Here is a 16,219-nt window from a genome sequence, read left to right as displayed (position 1 = left end):
GTAGGGATAAAGTTCCTGACTACTTTGATGTGGTGCATAAGGAAAGTTGCATTCCTTCAATTAATTAATGGCCAATAATTCTAGCATCATTATTGCTGGGAACTACATTTCCCAGGATTCCTGATTTTTGAGATATTATTTATAGCATCTATAATTGCATTAAATATTAAGGGGACTCTGTGAACATGACAAAAATGTCAGAAACAGGAATGGACAAATTTTCATATTCTACAAAATTTGCATTTCCCCCCAAAGATCAATTGATATATACTGCTGGAGAGCAATAACTATGTAATAAATATATCTAGAGTATTTTTTTAACTTTACAAAATTTGACATGCGGTTATTGTTGTCGTTTTTGTACTCAGGAAAATTTATAAAATTTAACCTCCACTTCTTTAAATTTAACTCTTAGTCTGTGTGTTTGATCTAAGAACTGCTTGGCAAAATTCAGAGAAGTTAGAAAAAGGATATATTCATGTTCTAATTTGGGAGATACTAATTATGTCTGTAGTATTCAAATGTGAACTCATAGAAAGCAGCCTACTAAGGAATCCTAGAAAATATTTGCCAAGGCTCATAATACAATTAATATACACTGCTCAAAAAAATAAAGGGAACACTTAAACAACACAATGTAACTCCAAGTCAATCACACTTCTGTGAAATCAAACTGTCCACTTAGGTAGCAACACTGATTGACAATCTATTTCACATGCTGTTGTGCAAATGGAATAGACAACAGGTGGAAAGCATAGGCAGTTAGCAAGACATCCCCAATAAAGGAGTGGTTCTGCAGGTGATGACCACAGACCACTTCTCAGTTCCTAAGTTTTCTGGCTGATGGTTTGGTCACTTTTGAATGCTGGCGGTGCTTTCACTCTAGTGGTAGCATGAGATGGAGTTTACAACCCACACAAGTGGCTCAGGTAGTGCAGCTCATCCAGGATGGCACATCAATGCGAGCTGTGGCAAGAAGGTTTGCTGTGTCTGTCAGTGTAGTGTCCAGAGCATGGAGGCACAACCAGGAGACAGGCCAGTACATCAGGAGACATGGAGGAGGCCGTAGGAGGGCAACAACCCAGCATCAGGACCGCTACCTTCGCCTTTGTGCAAGGAGGGACAGGAGGAGCACTGCCAGAGCCCTGCAAAATGACCTCCAGCGGGCCACAAATGTGCATGTGGCTGCTCAAACGGTCAGAAACAGACTCCATGAGGGTGGTATGAGGGCCCGATGTCCACAGGTGGGGGTTGTGCTTACAGCCCAACACCGTGCAGGACATTTGGCATTTGCCAGAGAACACCAAGATTGGCAAATTCGCCACTGGCACCCTGTGTTCTTCACAGATGAAAGCAGGTCCACACTGAGCACATGTGACAGACATGACAGGGTCTGGAGATGCCATGGAGAATGTTCTGCTGCCTGCAACATCCTCCAGCATGACCGGTTTGGCAGTGGGTCAGTAATGGTGTGGGGTGGCATTTCTTTAGGGGGCCACACAGCCCTCCGTGTGCTTGTCAGATATAGCCTGACTGCCATTAGGTACCGAGATGAGGTCCTCAGACCCCTTGTGAGACCATATGCTGGTGCTGTTGGCCCTGGGTTCCTCCTAATGCAAGACAATGCTAGACTTCATGTGGCTGGAGTGTGTCAGCAGTTCCTGCAAGACGAAGGCTTTGATGCTATGGACTGGCCCGCCCGTTCCCCAGACCTGAATCCAATTGAGCATATCTGGGACATCATGTCTCGCTCCATCCACCAACACCACGTTGCACCACAAACTGTCCAGGAGTTGGGGGATGCTTTAGTCCAGGTGTGGGAGGAGATCCCTCAGGAGACCATACATCACCTCATCAGGAGCATGCCCAGGTTTTGTAGGGAGGTCATACAGGCACGTGGAGGCCACACACACTACTGAGCTTCATTTTGACTTCTTTTAAGGACATTACATCAAAGTTGGATCAGCCTGTAGTGTTTTTTTCCACTTTAATTTTGAGTGTAACTCCAAATCCAGACCTCCATGGATTGCTAAATTTGATTTCCATTGATAATTTTTGTGTGATTTTGTTGTCAGCACATTCAACTATGTAATGAACAGTATTCATTAAGAATATTTCATTCATTCAGATCTAGGATGTCTTATTTTTGTGTTCCCTTTATTTTTTTGAGCAGTGTATAACAGAAGCATTCTAGTGTTTGGTCCCAATGATTCCTAGTTCATCCTCCAGCATCAGAAAAGATAACATTAAAAAAAAAGAAAAGAAACAAAGACTGTCAACAGAACAAACTCATTCTGAATTAGATCAAGTGCTGGATTTCATTGACTGGATGACTTGGAAATGCTGTTTTTTGAACTTTCCAGGTGCAGATATGTTGTGGTTACTGCATCATTGCAACAAGTAAAATATGGCTATGTTAATCAGCCTTTAATCAGTAGTAGCATCTTTGGGTTATATTCCAATTGACTTTTGAATGTGAAATATCTGATGGGAAAAAATCCCAACACTTTTAAAGCCGGAAATATAAGGAGGAAATTTAATAAGGAAAAGTAACGTTATAATGAAGAGCTCATTGACGAATTAAGAAATGAATGCCCCTATTGCCTTAAGCACCTTTCTCATTATTCATTCTTCTTTTTTTAAAGCTGAAAAGTAATTCAATTCAGCTGTGAAATTTTTTTTTGGATACAGAAATTGCCATATTGCAGTAATTTGGTATATTATGATCCAGCTTTAGTAATGTAAATTATTGTGACTTACAGCAAAACAGCTATGTTATGGTAGTCTACGACTATAAAAAAACGCTTGATTTGAAAATAGCTATGGTTGTCATATGCATTATATTAATTTATCCAAATTCTTTAACAACTTCCATTCTGATTTCTTAAGGAATTATATTATATTTCCTTTTCTCACTACAAAAATATAGGGTGAAGATGGCTTCCCTGGATTTAAAGGTGATATGGGCCTTAAGGGCGATAGAGTAAGTATTACTTACCACTTTAGATCTATTGAGGAATTGGACTTAAATTGATAAAGGGAACTTTCATTATCACTTCATCCATTCAGGATATTTTTTAGTCTCAGTTGAACACATAGAGATCTTCATGAATGAAAACTACTGTGTTATGAATATATGATTGATTCTTCAGAAGACTTTTCTTGTTCTCCAAAAGGAAAGGACTCTATTAGATTTTAAATAATTAGTTTCTATGTTGCTCTGGTCATCGACTGACTAAGGAATTGGCTATCCTGCCGTGTGTAAATAGGAGTAAAGCAACATGATAACTAACAAATTTTAACATCCATGAATTTAATACAATATAGCAGAATATACCAATGCTAAGGAACCATACAAATCTATTGTCATATACTTATACAGGAAGAATCTTTTAATTCGCCTTCCCTCAAAGGCCTAGGCAATCAAATGTAATTGGATGTAATCAAAACCAGGTTGAATCAAAACCAACTACATTGCCTAGTAACCAAAAGTCCCAATTATGGTCATAAATCCCAGGACAGGTATTCCTTAATTTATGACCATAATTGGGACAGGAATTTTGGTCACTAAGCAATATAGTTGTTAAGCAAGTCATCTTGAGACCAGATCTGATTTCATGATCATTTTTACCTCAGATGTTAAGCAAATCACTTGATTGTTAGTGAATCATGTGGTTGTTAAGCAATTCCAGTTTCCCCAATTGACTTTCCTTGTCAGAAGCCATCAGGGAAGCTCACAGTCCCATGACACAAGAAGTGACAACCATTGTAAATGCATGCCAGCTGTCAAGTGCCCAAATTGTGATCACATGACAGTCAAAACTTTGAGGATAGGTTATAAGTCAATTTTTCCACGGCCATTGTAACTTCAAAATGTCATTAAACAAACAATTGTAAATTAAGGACTACCTAGATTGTTGGGCTAGTTCAACGCCCAAAGAAGACCTTCACCATCAAGAACTTGTAGGTGATAGAGTTTAGGAGAAGGAACCTGAAGGCATGTGGTGTTTGCTAGCAAGACAATGGCTTAAGCTTTGTACTAGAACTTCTTTATCCTCCATTCCTCTCCTCGCCATCCCTACCCCATAGATTGATGAGAGCTTTTAGTAATCTCTACTGTGTTACTGCAGAACTTTAGGAAATATCAAAAGATAACACTTGCTTTCTGATAACTTTTCTTAAGAGTTGTATTTTATGGGGCTGCATGGCTTCTGATTTTTATAATCTGAGGATGGGTTAACTTTTCATTAAAGCTTTATTTATGCTTTATTAATCATTGAATTTTGATTAATACCGGTATTTACTGTTTAATTGTTCCACATTGTCTCACCTTGGCTGGAAGGTAACCTTAAAGTAATTTAAATTATAAATTGACAACACACAGTAGTGGAATCATTGTACACACATTCCTGTATGCTACTCCTGCATAAGCATTGCTTTTAATATTCTCCAGACATTTATGATTTATGATTCTCGTTATTGGTATGAATGTGTCAGATTTTGTACTCTTCTGACAGATCTCAGATTGCTTGTTGCTTCTTCTTACAATGGTAGTGTCATCTTATGAAAATCTCAAAACCTCCAAAAACTTTATAATAAAATAAAGCAATTTATTTTATTTTATTCAATATTGTTAATGTAGTACAGAAGCTGTGTCTCAATGTAGTACAGAAGCTGATATTTTACCAAGTTGCATGCAGTTGATACTATTGAGCAAGAACATTTTCTGTGCTATCTGTATTTATTTATTTATTGGTATAAAATGGATCATCAAGGTGATTTTTAAAATGGGTCAAGTTTGAATAATATGTATTAAATTTATTCAAAATAGATTGAAGCCACTATCAAGATTAATAGCAATAGCACTTAAACTTACATACTGCTTCATAGCGCTTTTCAGCCGTCTCTAAGTGGTTTACAGAGTCAGCATATTGCCCTCAACAATCTGGAGCTTCATTTTACTGACCTTGGAAGGATAGAAGGCTAACTCAACCTTGAGATGATCAGAACTGAACTCCTGGAAACCAAGCAGAATTAGTCTGCAATACTGCATTCTAACCAATGCGCCACCATGGCTCAGACAATAAATCTTGAGGCATCTGCAATAAAAAAGAAAAAAACTGAATGAGGATTTCTTCCTGTATCACAGTTGGCTCTAATTAATAGCGTCAACCTTTCTGATTTTAGCCAGAACAACTAATGAGGATGCTGATTAATCAAGTTATAGAAAAGAAAGAAAGGTATGCCAACTGTTTTGCTTTCTGGGGTGGCTCCCGAGCTATTGTCTTTAGAAAGCTTTAGGAGGAACTTAATTTGAGAGAGTCCAGTAGGTGGGCTTTAAAAAATTAGTGTTCAGGATTGTGGATTTTTTTATTGTGGAGACAGGTGGTTAATTTTTATTGTTTTATTTACTCAATATTTTTAAGGGTGAAGTTGGTTCTCTTGGTCCTCGAGGAGAAGATGGCCCTGAAGGTCCCAAAGGTCGTGCAGGTCCCACAGGAGACTCCGGTGGCCCTGGCCAAGCTGGAGAAAAGGTGAGTAAAGTTTGATATTTCTATTATGAGAATTAATCAGCACTATACTAGCAAGAGTGTGACAGAAATAATTGAAGCATAAAAGACATATGGAAACATTTTGTCATGTTTGAAACGTGTATGTAGATGATGTGGGGATCTCAGATCTGTCATATATTTGGAGTTATAACAGATAACAGATAATCAGAGTAGGAAGGGACCTCGTAGATCATCTTGTCCAATCGCCCGCCCAAGCAGGATGCTCTACACCATTTCTGACAAATGGCAGTCCAATCTCTCTTGAAAGTCTCAAGTGATGGCGCTCCCACAACTTCTGAGGGCAAGCTGTTCCATTGGTTGATTGTTCTCACTGTGGGAAAGTTTCTCCTTATTTCCAGGTTAAATCTCACCTTGTTCAGTTTCCATCCATTATTCCTTGTCTGACCTATAGGCACTTTAGAAAATAGCTTGACTCCTTCCTCTCTGTGGCAGCCCCTCAAATACTGGAAGACTGCTATCATGTCTCCCCTGGTCCTTCTCTTCACTAGACTAGCCATTCCCAGTTCATGTAACCGTTCTTCATATGTTTTAATCTCCAGTCCCCTAACCATCCTGGTTGCTCTTCTCTGTACTTTTTCTAGCATCTCAATATCTTTTTTATAATGTGGTGACCAAAACTGGAGTTATGAGAACCTATATCACATGAGTCCCTTTTTTCCCTGGGTGAAAAAAACACATTTTTATATGATGACTGTTATGCCAGTGGAAAGTGGAAAGTGGAAAACCAAGAGTTTCTTATCAAGGAAAGAAACGAACCACATTGTAGAGTTATGGACCAAGAGTAATTTGTCTCCTCGATATTTTGTTTCACTTTCTGAAATAGTCCCTTAATTGACTATTCCTGGATTGTGTTTCTGTATCTAATGTCTGTATATTTAGGCAAATTCTTTCACTTTTCCCAAATCACTTCCAGGTGTCCTTTCTCTCTGCTTGGTGTGTAGATAGTCTTTTATTCAACTACATTTCTGCTTGATTGCATCGGTGGTCTGATCAAAGACAGGCTTGTTTATAAAAATCTTTCGAATGACTCTCCCCAGGTGATTCCCTTTCTATGTAAAAAAGAGTAAGGAAGGTTATAATTTGATGCTGTAGAGCTTTATAAGCTGTCATAAAAATACTTTCAAAGTCAGATCATTCATTCCAGAAAATATTCCTTTCAGCTTCACTTAACTGTTGGGAGCTATTTGGAATTAATGATCCTTATAATGTTTCAAGACATCTTGCCAGCTGTTAAAAAGGTCATGAATAAAGAACGCCACTATTATAATTATGGATAAATGGTAGCATAATTGGAAAGTTAGCACTAAGTTCTCATTAAATTCCAATTCCATAAAACACAGGAATATGAACATCACTTTCTCCCACAAGCTAAATTAATTCCTATTGTGTTACTTTGATAGAGAAGTATTATGATAGATATAGAATTCGACAGAAAGGAGTGTGGGCAGAAAAAAATATCTTAGAGTTAGCGCAATTTTGCAAATGTTTACATGAGTGAAATTCCTTTTGAAGAAGGAAGCTCAGAAAACCAAACTTGATGTCATTTTGAAAAAGAGCTCGTGACCAAATTCCTGCTGCCTGAACCCAGAAAAGATAGCCCAATTCACGTGAGGTTAAATGGCCATGCTCATTTTGCATGTTTCTCCTCCTATTGTGGTCATCTCCAGGACTGTTAAGTGTGCTTCCTAGGTGCCTGAAAGGTTACCACCCTTACCTTCAAGGATCACTAACTCTCCTTCCACTGTTGAGAATAGCTTTATGGATGAACTATTGTTTTTGAGCAATGACATTTCTATTTGAAATTCTGATTTCTAATACGTTCATATTACTTTGGCTGAAGATACTAACATACCACCCCACTCTCCCACAAACACTGAGACATATTACCATCCTATTCCCAGCACTGACAAACAGTATAGTCATAACTGATGCAATAATTTTTTTAAAAAAGAGGCAAATATTCAAACATTTAAGGAAGGTCATAATATAGAATATTTATAATATCTCCAGTGCTATTTATTGTTCTTATTTTATATAGAGCCCTGGGATAATGGAAGCAAATGCAGGATTACAACTTTTAATGTTTGTTTTCAGATTGAAAAGATTTAAGTACTGTGCTCTTTCTTTCACTTTCTGTCTGTCTGTCTGTTTCTCTCTCTCTTACACATACACACACATTCACATAATACACACACACACAACCCGCACACACAACCCACCTTGAAATCTATCTAATTATACTTGGTTTGAACTTCAGAAGAATCAAAGGAGAAGCCCAGCTGGCACAATGTCTCATTTTGTGTGATGTCTCCAAACTTTACAGTTTTCATCCAGTTCTGTGATGTTTGATAAAGCTTGGTCAGTCCCGGTAAACTACCTTTGTTGATTTTTCTCTTGGGTACTGTCAGTTGATCTAGTTCATATAGTAAACTTTGTTTATTTTGAGGAATGTTCCTTAATAAATCTTCTTAAATATCTTTATCCTGGTGTTTTCCTGCATGCTGTTTATGTTGAAATGCTCCAAAACCACCCTTTCTTCCTCTATGGCTTATTCTGAGCAGGTCTCATGTATTCCATCTTTCATAAATGTCTTCTCAAAAAATTCAAAAAATTCCTCACAAATTCAGCATCTATGGGATAGATGGACAAACAGACAGAGAAATAGATTAATCTATGACTAGATGGACATATCCAAACAGCTACAAATCAATAAGTATGATGACTACATATAAATGCTGGTTACAATATGAAGATATTTGGAAAAAGTACATAAAATTAATGTTTGTTTTTTTAATTATAGGGTAAACTTGGTGTTCCTGGTTTGCCAGGATATCCAGGAAGACAAGGCCCTAAGGTAAATTTTCTACATCATTGGTAATTTAAGATTTATGTAATTTGTAATTTAAGATTTAATAGTGCATGCACATTTGTTTAGGTGAATGAATGTATATGAGTTTGTTACTTATAATTGATTCACACGACTTGAATAACAATAATAAAAAAAATTATTGACACAATAAAAAAAGTTTTCCAGTAGTATATCTCAGTAACATATTAGGGAATCCAGAACAAGATTGCATAGCCCCCCACTACTATTTTCCAGGCTGGAAACTGTTCAGTTAAAATTTTCTCAAAGTTCTGCTTTTCTACCAATCTTTCTTCTGCCTTGTCTTCTATAAGGATTTGGAAATGGTATACAAATTCAGTTCCTGTTCAGTATGACTTAGTGTTATTTTATCAGTCTGAATCTGTTCCGATTTCTTTGGAATATTTTTTTCTATATTCAAATGTAGAAATCAAATAATATGAAGTCTTTTAATGGTAGGAAAATATCACATTTCATATGAGTAGAACATTTTGCATGAATTTCTGAGCAAAAATATTCTTTATTAATTTTCCCAATTAATTCCACATTCAGGCCCAGTTAAGTTTCTTTCATTAAATAACATCTGTCTACCCATTATGGAAGCAAACTGCTTATAATCCATTATTATTATTGATACAAATGTCGTGTGATAGAAATAACAGTGGAGTGGTCAGTTGTGCTTACAATTATGGCAATGAGACCTTAAAGGCATTTTTCCTTGTAAAGCTATCACCATTGAGACATTTTTATTGATGTTCAGGTCTAAATGATACCATATTAATTTCACCATTATGACTGAGTCTAACTTCAAATAATTATGCAACAATAGGAAGCTTGTGTGGTATTTTTTTACTAGTTGTAAGGAGTTAAATCTGACTCAAACTGACTGAAAACCATAAACAAAATAGTCATAAAAATGAAGTCAAAAGTAGCAAAGCAGTACATTAGGTATTAGGTACCATTTTTTATGTTTGTGGTATTTATGTAGTATTATGTAGGTATAAGTGAATTTAAATGTATATGTACTATAAGTATGTCTGTGTTCATATATATATGTATATGTATGTATGTATATATGTTTATGTATGTTTGTGTGTGTATAGATAGATATATACACACACACATATATACACACATATGTTTGTATATGTGTGTGTATACACACACACATGTTTATGTATGTATATGTGTGTATATATACAAACATAGTATGTACACTTCCCTTCAATATCTGTACCTAAAGTAATACAATATATTGAAATTAAGATACTATTCACATTCAAATTATATTATAGAAAATTTAAAATCTTTTTTTTTATTTCTTAAAAAAAACTCTCACAATAAACTATAAAATATGATAATATAGATGGATAGTATATTTGCTCCAGTAGGTGTCCATCCCTAACCACCATGATATATGCAAACACATCACTTTTTTTTACTTGTGCCACAGTGTCATACACATATTCCATCACTTGCCTCTTTCTGTAGACATTAGTTTTCTAACAATTCCAGTAAAGCTAAATCAATTATGAAATTAAAATCCATGATATAATATTATGGAAACATTTGTTCTCTGTTTTCTTTGTGTGTATTTATGTATACTTAACTTATTTATATGTTAAGTATGCTGTGCTTTATATTCAAATTATTGTAATGGCACACATCTACTCCTACCCCTACTCCTGTGTCTTCTTTCCATGAATGGTGGCTTGATATGTCATTGTTTTCAAAATAAATATATAAGTTTACTGTTAATTCTTTACTGCATTCTGGACTTGAACAATTATGGTAAGTAACTGAAAACTGTTAATATCTATTTTTATGTTTGGATTGTATGACTTAAATAATATACTATATGTTGTGTTACTTATATATAGTTCATAATAAAAAGTGGTTTACATCTGGAAGTTCCAGATTAAATCTTTGAAATGATCAAGTAGGAGGATAAGACATTTCTGTCTCAAAATCTGGAGAACAATAATGGAGATATTGAATAAATTGACGAATAGCTTGATTTGATATAGGACAGCTTGATATACTGTATATACTCGAGTATAAGCCTAGTTTTTCAGCCCATTTTTTGTGCTGAAAAAATCCCCCTCGGCTTATACTCGAGTCAGATTCCCTCTGAAAAAAAAAATGGTGTGGAGTCACGGCCTCCGGCGGCAGCGACTCCCAACAGCCCAGCCGGGAAGGGAAAGGCAAAAGCGCTTTGCCTTTCCCTTCCCGAGGCGGCGGGACTGGGGCCGCTCCGGTGGCAGCGACTCCCAACAGCCCCAGCCGGGAAGGGAAAGGCAAAAGCGCTTTGCCTTTCCTTCCCGAGGCGGCGGGACTGGGGCCGCGCCGGCGGTAGTGACTCCTGACTCAGGGGGCCTCCGAGGAGGGGGAAGAGAGTGACTCCTGCCTCCCGCTGTCATCATCATCTTCTTCTTTTGGGTTAGTGAATCAATTAAACCTTTTATGATAGTGAGATCGCTTTCCCAAATTAATTATTTTTATTTTTGAAATTTACCAGTAGCTGCTGCATTTCCCACCTCGGCTTATACTCGAGTCAATAAGTTTTCCCAGTTTTTTTGTGTAAAATTAGGTGCCTCGGCTTATATTCGGGTCGACTTATACTCGGGTATATACGGTATTCTACCATGCTATCCTTTCAGTGGCCTCCCAAGTATGAAACGGGGAGAAACAGTCTGAGCTCTGTGGAATGCATTTGCTATTAAAAACAGTGGGTTTAGTTTAAATATTTTTTTTTTGTAATTGAATGGACAGTAGAACGTTTCATCAAATATGTTATCACCTTCAGGATACAATATTATAATCTATCAAAAGTATACAACGTGAAAGGTTTGCTAGATATTTATATCGATTAAAAGTACATTTGTATTTTTTTGTGCAGGGATCTACTGGGTTTCCTGGATTTCCAGGTTCTAATGGTGAGAAAGGAGGAAGGGTAAGTCACAGCATTTTACCTATAAAGTTATGAATATATGGAATATAAATTTGGGAACATTGAAATGATTGGAATGTACAATATTATAAGATTTTCTATGTTGGATGTTGCTCAAAGTAAAGGAAAAAAAATGAAATGATAGCAGTTCAGGATTATCAAGGCTTTTAAAATAAAAACCAATGTGGTACATATCCATTATGGCTGCAATTTAAGCAATGTGAAATCCTACTATACACAAATGCAGCTCCCCATTAAAAGATACCGCTTAATGAGATGTCACAACACAGGTTGGACAGAGTACACAAGCGTAGACAATCAGGATTATTTTTGTTCCTTTTCTACCTATCTAGTGAAAAGATTGATTGATTAATTGATTGGTATGTTTGATATACCTGGCCATTGCATACAAATGTCTTTGGGTGAATTAAAACACAGAAAGACTCATGATGTACCCCAGCTGGCAAGAATAAGCAACAAATCCACCAGAAGTCACCTAACCATCTGACCCAAATGCCTGGAGAAATATAGCCAGATCAAAAAGCCAATTTAAAGGATTGGGACATAGTGTTTCAGGTGCTGCCAGTGAGACAGCATGACACTGAGTTCAAATAAGGTGTTATTGTTTGATAGAAGAGCCCTGGAGTTGAAGCAGATGAAAGTATAAGTGGATGGCCAAACTGAGTATATCATTAAATATATAAAATGCAAAGAACATTTGTAGATAGCAATAAGCAATAGCACTTAGACCTATATACCGCTTCACAGTGCTTCACAGCCCTCTCTAAGCGGTTTACAGAGTCGGCATCTTGCCCCTGACAACTTGGGTCCTCATTTTACTGACCTTGGAAGGATGGAAGGATGGGTCCACCTTGAGCCATTCAGAATCGAACTCCTGGAGTGAACAGTGAGTTAGCCTGCACTACTGCACTCTAACCACTGCGCCACCACAGCTCATAATTATGGAGTTTGAAAATTCAATTCCCATGCTGAGACTGTAAGAAATTGCTCTTCTGAAGACTAATGTTCATAATGTGCTTTGGGGAAATAACCCCTCCCCCCTCCCGATGTTATCATTGAAAAGCCAACTTGTCTGCAGCTCAAAAATAGAATAAGCCTCTAAAGAAAACATTTTTAAACAGATAAGATATCAAGACTTTGCTCTTTAGTTGAAAATGGTGAATACATTCATAATGCCAACTAAGCGAATTGTCGAAAATTCACAGCATCGGTAGCCATAAAGCTCAGCTGGATGTAGCTGATTGCGTGTGATAGAGCTGCACAAAAGTCATCAAAGGGGAAAGACAGGCTGACAGTTATACTTCATGGTAGCTTAGTGTGCCATTAAGTGAGACTGAAGTAATGCATGGCATTAATCTGCCTATCATTTCATTTTATTTAATGGGAATGAAATTCATCACTTTAAATGTCTAGATACAGAGTTCCATATGAGGACTGCTTGCCACATAAATTGGCAAAATGATATTTATAACTAAAGGGGACTCATGAATTCCTAATTGCTTGCACAATTAATCTTTAGGAGAATGGGGTTCCCTTCTCCACATGGAATTCTCTTAATCCTTCAAAGACGTATAAATGTTATATCATGTATATGCAAAGGGTAATAAAAGTGTTCAAATTTAAAAGCATCTAGCACATGCCTATTCTTGTAACAAATCTAGTAATAAAGGAAGATGGAGTATAGGGAAGGAAGAGAAGGGAGTAGGAAGAAACTCCATTCTCCCCTTTTTACAATTTATCACTAGATTAAATTTCTCAGTTATAATTTAAGGTAGAACAGGGCAACTGTTTTGTTGTCAAGGGTTACATGTAACTTTCTGAGGAGAGATTGAGAAATTTAAAGTAGACAAGGCTACGTCACACAAGTTGATGAAGTTTTGAGGACTTTCTCTCCCTGCTCCCTTAATGGTAGTAGGGGTTTTGTCTTCTTTTTCCTTATTCATTTTCAAACTGACAGGAAACCCAACCATTAATTTTCTGATGGAACACATATATCCATATTCCTCTTGTGTGTGTACACACACACACACAAACACACACACTTGATTCTAAAATCTCCAACATGTTATTATATATATGTAGCTTAAGACTGAAACCTTCATTATGAAACTAGGATTTTGATGTATACTCTTTCTTCATTATTTTTCATTTTGTTTCCAATTTTTTATTTAATTTTGAAGAAAAAGTAAAATAATTACTTTTTAACACTAATATTCAAACTGTAATTAACTTGGATAGAATAGCCACTCCCTGCTTCCTATCTATATTTAATACTCTAAGGTACCTACATAATAGAATATCAAGAAACTAAATATATTATATACATATTGTTACACTAGTAAGGCTGAGAAGATGGAGCAATAGATGGCTTATATTGCTAGATATAATAATGTTAAAAGACTGAGCTAGCACTGTATTAACTTTTTTTTTTGGATATATTTTTACTTTCTTCAAATGTCATTCTTATTCTGTATATTGGTTGCTATATTTCATTTTACACAGAGAGATAGCTACATACAGTACATATATATATTCATGTATGCATATACAGTACATAAAGATAGATAGAGTAGATAGATAAATAGAGTAGATAGATAGATAGATAGATAGATAGATAGATAGATAGATAGATAGATAGATAGATAGATAGATAGATAGATAGATAGATGTAGGTAGGTAGGTAGGTAGGTAGATAGGTAGGTAGGTAGGTAGGTAGGTAGGTAGGTAGATGCATGGATGGCTAGATAGATAGATAGATAGATAGATAGATAGATAGATAGATAGATAGATAGATAGACCAGACCAGACCAGACCAGACCAGAACTCCTCCCCACATGACTATAAGCATCTTATAGAAATCACACCGACATTACATGCATTGTGATGTCATGTAACTCATGGCAAACAATGACATTATGACATACTGTATGTCACATCATTTTCACCTCATCTCCACTACAGACATTCAGAGTTTAAATCCACATGATTTTAAGAAATAGATCCTCATACGGAGAGGAAGTGCACATTTGAATCAATCAAGTAAAAGCAGAGTGTTTTGAGTTGTGGTTAGATCAGTTACTTGAAAATCAAGGACAATGGCCTTCATTTGGCTATATATCTAAATGGATAACAATTTTTTGCACTGAGTGGAAACTCAGGAAAGAAAGAAACTACAGATTGAACCTTTGGCTCAAATATCTTGCCTGCTGGGCTACTTTTATTAGTCTGTGTCTCCTGCAAGGATTTACAGACTCAGCATAATCACCAAGGTACTTTTTAAAGTTAAAATTAGAAACTTTTATTAATTACAATGGTAGCATTGTACGCTTCGCTGAATAGAAGTTTACATCATGCTAAGAGCCAGATTGGTGCCTTGGTTCTGACAAAATAATCACAGTCAAGATTGAAATAGACGTCAGTTCTATGAATACAGTTAATGTGCTAATTTCTTATTATGCAAATGGAAGCCACAGAGCAGCTAAGCAAAATATGAGGCTAGGCAAATGGGGAGAGGTCAGCTGAGGCTGGACTTGTTTTTCCTTGCCACAATGGACTGTATTTCTGAAGCTGCTTCATGCATTTTAAAGGCCCTGCACTTCAAAGGAGCGGGGGGGGGGGGAGGGAGAGACTTCTTTTGAAATGCAAATGCTGGATTCAGATGAGCAATTTATGCACTACGAGGGGGGGGGGGAGTGCCCCCCCTCCGAATCCAGAAGTTGCTCTGGGAAGAAGAAGTTGTTCCCCACCGCTGCTATTTGCATAACATGGAACAAATGTATTAATAGCATTCACAACCCCGATATCCATCTTTGTCCTTATTGTGATACGTTATCAGTTATACAAAAAATACATCCTACCAGCTGAGCTCTATCTGTGGCGGTGGGATTTTTCAGGTTAAGAGTGGGGCACTTTTCATTTGCAATTGTCAGTATTTCTGCTTCCTTAAATTCTGCTGGTGCCCTTTCTTCACACACACCTATACAGGTAGGCCTCAACTTAACAACAGTTCATTTGGTGACCGTTACACCACCACTGAAAAAAATGATTTATGACCATTGTAGCATCTCAGTGATCAACGTAATAAAAATTCAGATGGTTGGCAAATGGCTCATATTTATATGACTGTTGCAGTGCCCCAGAGTCACCTTTGGGGGCCTTCTGACAAACAAAGCCAATGGGGAAGCCAGAATCATTTAACAATTGGGGCAAAATTGACCTTAGCAAAGGTCTCATTTAGCGACATGAAATTTGGGCTCAGTTGTGGTCGTAAGTCGAGGACTACCTGTAGACATGCACATATTTTCTTCTGCTCCTGGAAGATGGATCTAACACAGTTCAGCTTGCTTACTCTGTGGACTTTCAATCGCGGTCTTGATTAAAAGAGGCCTCTCAGAAGAGAAGCCTTAATGGATTGTAGCAAAGGAAGGGGCTTTGAAGTAGCTGTCTGTTTTGCTGAAATGAAAGAAGGATTGGCAACCCTGCACAACTCATTTAAGGCACTCCCAATCAATACTGAGAGAAGGAAGATCACGCACTGTCTTTGATGAAGTTCTTTGCTGGCTTCATTGAAACGAATATCAAGGGAAGCAAGGCCAGAGCGGTTTATGGAGAAGCATTTTAAAGGCTCTTACCCATGAGAGCGCATAGGCAGTAAGGTCTGAATTTCTTTCTTTATCGTAATGGCATATTTGGCCATTTCAGTAATATATTCAGTACCCATTGGAGAAAGAAAGAGTGAAAAATCATGTGGTTTGAATTTCAGGTGGAGGAATGAGATTTAAATGATTCCTCCTAAAGGAAGATCTTTCA

At 36.9% G+C, this 16,219-nt stretch overlaps 1 protein-coding gene across 2 annotated transcripts in view; it reads left to right on the top strand.

Moving 5' to 3' along the window:
* The window catches only part of COL11A1 (collagen type XI alpha 1 chain), a 272,464-nt gene that overhangs the window by 150,621 nt on the left and 105,624 nt on the right, over positions 1-16,219 (top strand). For both annotated transcript variants that reach the window (XM_087960746.1, XM_087960745.1), the window contains 4 exons: positions 2,930-2,983; positions 5,427-5,534; positions 8,374-8,427; positions 11,339-11,392. In XM_087960746.1, the coding sequence (XP_087816872.1) occupies positions 2,930-2,983; positions 5,427-5,534; positions 8,374-8,427; positions 11,339-11,392 (270 nt within the window). The remainder of the gene's footprint in view (positions 1-2,929; positions 2,984-5,426; positions 5,535-8,373; positions 8,428-11,338; positions 11,393-16,219) is intronic.

This window comes from Notechis scutatus, chromosome 3, assembly GCF_049901735.1.
Source record: "Notechis scutatus isolate UNSWTSFEM ecotype Mainland chromosome 3, rNotScu1.2, whole genome shotgun sequence".
In the NCBI taxonomy this organism is placed as follows: domain Eukaryota; kingdom Metazoa; phylum Chordata; class Lepidosauria; order Squamata; family Elapidae; genus Notechis; species Notechis scutatus.
Note: the sequence above shows the minus strand (reverse complement) of the source record. Positions and strands in the feature narration are given on the sequence as shown.